This window comes from Spea bombifrons, chromosome 7, assembly GCF_027358695.1.
Source record: "Spea bombifrons isolate aSpeBom1 chromosome 7, aSpeBom1.2.pri, whole genome shotgun sequence".
Taxonomy (NCBI): domain Eukaryota; kingdom Metazoa; phylum Chordata; class Amphibia; order Anura; family Pelobatidae; genus Spea; species Spea bombifrons.
The window spans coordinates 36,295,538-36,300,932 of NC_071093.1; the positions used below are offsets into that span (position 1 = coordinate 36,295,538).

Sequence of the window (5,395 nt, forward strand, 5' to 3'; positions counted from 1 at the left end):
AAAGTGGAATAGCCTCTGGGCTATTACATAACTTTTAAGTCACTTAAATGCAAAAAAAAAAAAAACATGTCAGTGGTGACATTAAGTCACATAAAAATGATGTATTTCCAATCTTTAATCAATGTGCATTGCTATAGAATGCTTGATTCTTGTTTTGGAATCCACACAAGATATGAAATCTGAGATCGGTCTAAGCTTTTCCTTCAAGCATGCGAGCACGGTTTAATTGTTTTATTATTCAACATAAAATTTCCAGGTACTTAAAATCTAAATTTGTAAAATATAGCAAGGAAAAGGTATTTTTGCCAAATAGTAAAAGGAATTTTATTGGTGTAACAGTGCTATCCGCGTCAGGTTGGGTCCCTGCGCAGATTCCAGATCTGATTTAGAGCACGGTGGTTGCCCATCAGACGGGACTGGGGTCTACTCGTGATCTTTTTCGTAGATACCAGTGAATGAAAACCATCAGCGCTCCCATAACCATTACAATGGCCGCACTCATTATCACTGCCACTAATGTCGTTTGAGGGATCCGGATGAATGAGGCGTTCTGTAAGTCTACACTTGGGGAGTCAGAGCTTACGCATGAGTTGTCTTTTCCATTATATTCGTATAAAGGGGAACAGGAAGTGCAATTATTGGCAGACGACCCTTTACACGTAAAGCAGGATGGGTGGCAAGCGGCACAAGAACGAACAAGGTGAAAGCTGCTGGGCTCTGACACCTCCGCTCTCTGCGTAGACTTAAAGTATTTGGCAGGGCAGTAAGATAGACAGAGCTTTCCAAAGGTATAATATGGTGCCAAACATTCTATGCACGACCCATTTCTATCCCGCCTCAGACACTTTCTCATGACAGACTTCTTGATTTTCCTGGACATCATGTGTTCATCTGTCCCGTACAAAATCAACGTGACGTGACGTAGAAATCCGTGGTTGGTGTAGCTTCCTCTGTTCCTAAATTCTAAGGTCCAAAGGCCCAATGGATTTTCATCCCAAGATTGTGTGGTCATGAAGGACCAATCTCTGTACCCATCAGTGCTGGTATCATGTGGTCTCTTGCCCATCAGCACAGAACGGGTGCCCATAGGACTGGTAAGATAGATTTCCAGGTCACCTCTGCGACTGTAGCTGAGGGACATTTGGGCTTGGACATGCTCCAGGGATATTATGTGATTGGGGGACCCAGAACAGGCAGTGACATTGTAAGTCAAAATCAGATCTGAATGCACTCTTTTGGGGGTGCTCACAATTGTTATGAGGCACTTTCTTTGAGGCTGCGTTGTCTCCCATGTTTCGGCCAGCTCCACTACTCGTCCAGCATGCAAGAGTCCGTAGCCGAAAAAGTGGCTCACTTTTCTTCCCACTCCATTTATGACCCAATCATCAGCCATTAGGTGGGCAGGACTGGACGCTCTTACCACGATATGTTGTATATCCCTCCATGTAAGAGCTGGGTTTGCCTCCAATGCCAAAGCAAGGATCCCGGCAACAAGTGCAGTGGCGGCTGAAGTCCCGGTGTGTTGATCTGTACACGTGTGGCGTATATCAGTGGTGATAAAAGTCTCTTCCTCACCACCACTGCTGCTGTAAGCGCTTGTAAGTTTGCATGCACACGCCTCACTGTACCAAGGGACTGTTCCACGTTTGGGGACACCCCCAACAGCAATAGTGTAGATACTGTTGGAGAAGCCGTCACTGTTGCAGTTGTCATTCCTGCCACCGTTTCCAGATGCCCAAACAAAGATAGATCCAAGGCCACGGCGGCCATTTAGTATTCCTTTGTAAAAAGCCTCAGAAGACAACTCATCTGGTCCATCCAGTAACATTCCATCATCAGGGGGACCCCAGCTGGCGCTATAAATGTCAATATGCTGTGGGTTAAAACTCAACGACTGAGCTTGAACAATGTCTGTGACTATCCCATCCAGCATTCGCACACCTCCTATTCTAGCGTTGTATGCTACTCCAGCGCCGCAGATATCATTATTGGCAACCGCAGCCACCACGCCTGCACAGCGGGTCCCGTGGTTCTTCTCATTAGATGAGTTATATCGGGGCTGAGGGTCAGGATCGTCGTCATTAAAATCATAACTCGCTTCCGGATCATAGTTTAATGCGAGATCGGGGTGGTCCTTTTCAAGCCCATCATCCAGAACGCTCACCACCACGCCTCGTCCGGTATATCCACGGTTCCAAGCAGCCTGGATGCCTAAGTCAAGATTTTTACCCAGGTACCACTGCAAGCTGAAGAGGGGGTCTGTGGGAACCATATCAGGCTGTCTTTTCTCCCTTCTCTTCAGCGTCTGCTGCTTAAACCAGCTAACCTTGGGTTCTTTTTTCAGTTGAATATTTCTACCCCAGTGAGGGCTGAAGGATTTCCTTTGAATGCCACGATGAGATAGATGGTAGAAATCACTGCCAAGCACCACCTGCCCAAGGTTGATGAAACCGAATTTCTGTGCAATACGTTCTGCCTCTACAGAGCCATCGGGTATGTGCACAGCCCAGCTATTTGTGTAAATCTCCAAAGTAAAGATCACATGGATCAGAACAGTAACAACGAAAACCAGAGCTATGCTCCTCATCTTGTACTGTCAGCTTACAAAAGCATCTGTTGGCCTAACGGCCAGTGCTTTTATAACCTACACTATGTCACAGTAGAAGGGCGTGGCACATATGTTACATCACAATAGCAGGGCGGGGCTCGGAACTCTCAGCGACAAGCCGGCTAGAAAATGCTTACAGTTTTAATGTCAGTATATAATTTTGAACCAGTGTGATATATATATATATATATGTATATATATATATATATATATATATATATATATATATATATACACACGGTATATATGCACAAACACACACATTATATATATAATCACACACAGACTACCATTCTAAAATATGGGTTCACTTGGAAAATAACAATTGCAAAGGGGTTTTCTAACGATTGATTAGCCTTTTAAAGTTAAACTTGGATTAGCAAACACAACGTGCCGTTGGAACGCAGGAATGATGGGAGTGATAAAGAGCCTCTTTTCAGCTACAATCATTCAGTCATTTATAACATTAATGATGCCTGTGCTGTATTTCTGATGCATTTCATGTCATTTTAATGGACAACATTTGTTTTCAGAGACAGTTCTATGTGACCTCATAGAGAGAGAGAGAGAGAGAGAGAGAGAGAGAATGCCAAGTATTTCATAAGTGGTAATATAAACAAAACTCTTGGGGACTCTTATCAAGAGAATCTAAGAGTAATAAAGTAACAGAGTAATAAGGTGACATTTAAAGAAGCGACCTGATTAAGGGTTAAAAATTGGGTAGAAAGGGCACGAGAAGACAAGCAGTCGCAGGGTCAACCCTTGAACACTGAACAAGATGGCTCCGGATATAAAAACATCAAATCCATGGCATGTAGCTGTATGTCCTAGCAAGGTCTTGGGATAAGAACGGGATCGGCATATTGTTATCCCGACGACTGAGTGAAGATGCGACCAAGGACTGATTAAGGTCGGAGTCTGCAGTCAAACTCTATTCCTATGTTACCTGTACAAAATTAAATATGATTTAATGATCTCTTTTTTTTCCCAGTGTGATACAGTGTTAGCTAATGCATACACACACATATATAACCCTGGGGACGGTCACCTGTGGGATCCACAAGGTCCTCCATGATGACCTAATTTTAATGAGAATATACACTAACATTAATCTAAATGCCTATATTATGTGTTTCAATCGTCAACGTGCGCATGCCCAAAGCGCTTTTCATAGGAGTGTGTACTTATGCAGGTTCTGGTACCTTAAACACCTACTTAATGAGTAGACCATCAGGCTACGAGTTATTCTTTTTCTGCTTGTAACAAATACGTGTTTTTTTCTTGCAAGGGTTCAAAAACCTACTTTCTTGTTACCATCCGGTTTCAGCTCAGTCATTTTGTGACATAACATTGTAACAGCAGCGGCTCCAGACATACCGTGAACTCCTTGTGGACGATCGCAATGTAGGGGACACATTTTGTGTTATCCCAATGGGCAATAAAACCACCGTACATAACTATCACACTATGCAATGAAGAGATGCATACAACATACATCATACACTGCGCATCAGGCAAGCCCCAACTCTTCAACCAGCGACATCATTAATTAAGAGACATAATCAGAAGCTTTGGGAAGAAAAAGGTACAACCAGGGTTCATGGAATTTTATTAAGAAGAAAAACGACACAAAATCCTGATCCGTTTCATACATTTATAATACATCTATAATAACACAAGACAGGTGGAATTAATATAATCATTGATAACTGTTCATCGGACTTTTAGTCACAAGCCACGTATTGATAGCGAAGTCACTATAAAAACAAAGGGGTAAACTAGCAGTTTTAATGGGTTAACAACTTCCATGTCTGCTTACGGTGAATACTTCACTCGCACACACATAGCTCTTTTAAGTAGCTCCTCACTAATTTCCCTTTAGGTGCCCCTCTAAAAACTATATTGGGATGTTCTTCCAAAATATCTCTTAAGTCATCATCCTTCCTCAGGAGATGCCAATGACGCTTAATAATCCTTTTCATTTTCTCACCTGCTCCGTTATAATTTCAAACAAGAGGAATGCTTCTCATTCTCCGCTGATCTTTTTTCTTGCGTTCAACATATAAAAGATCTTTCTGGATCATACTTCTTTTCAATAAAAGAATTCTTAATTGTTTGGGCTTGTTTGACATATTGTTTTTTATTCGTACAGTTTCTTTTTTTTACTATAATTAATGTAACTATTTACATCGACTGATTTCAAGGTCTTTAAATTAGAATTTACAACATAAATGTTTAGGTCCAAAAAACCAACTTCATCACCACAAAAGATGGAAGTTAACTTATTTAGTGTAGACAAAGAGATGTTCCCCGAGCGACTGTCCTGTATATGTATATATTGATCCAAATCTAGTTACCTATTAAAGATATATTGATTACATGTTCTTTATGACTATTAATGAACTTAACATCTTTTAGTTTTTTTTTACCATCCTTAAAAACAATAATAAAATACGTCCATTAGGAACAGTATAAGATTTTGAGGTTTTTATTATATCTAAATGCCTCAATTCCTTTAATAATTTGTATCTTTAAATTATTTTCAAGAAATTCTTTTCCATCAGATTTTCTGTAAACGTTATACCTAAATATCATCTATGTTTTTAGTTTGTACGACTGATTTATTTGTGCGTAATTTATATTTTGTGATTTTCCTATAATCTTCAATCTCTTTCAATAAATAAGGCAAAAGATGATGATGCATGAAGATCATTTTTTACACTATCTTTACTGTTTGGGAATCCTTTTATATTTCGATTATTTCTTACCTTGTATTTTTCGATTATT

The 5,395-nt window shown here is 40.4% G+C and overlaps 1 protein-coding gene across 1 annotated transcript; it reads right to left on the reverse strand.

The window, feature by feature from the left end:
* Positions 1 to 406: 406 nt before the first annotated feature.
* Positions 407 to 2,587, reverse strand: LOC128502233 (proprotein convertase subtilisin/kexin type 4-like). Its single transcript, XM_053471989.1, has one exon. It carries the CDS (start codon positions 2,585 to 2,587, stop codon positions 407 to 409), a length of 2,181 nt encoding a protein of 726 aa, XP_053327964.1.
* Between the last annotated feature and the right edge of the window lie 2,808 nt (positions 2,588 to 5,395).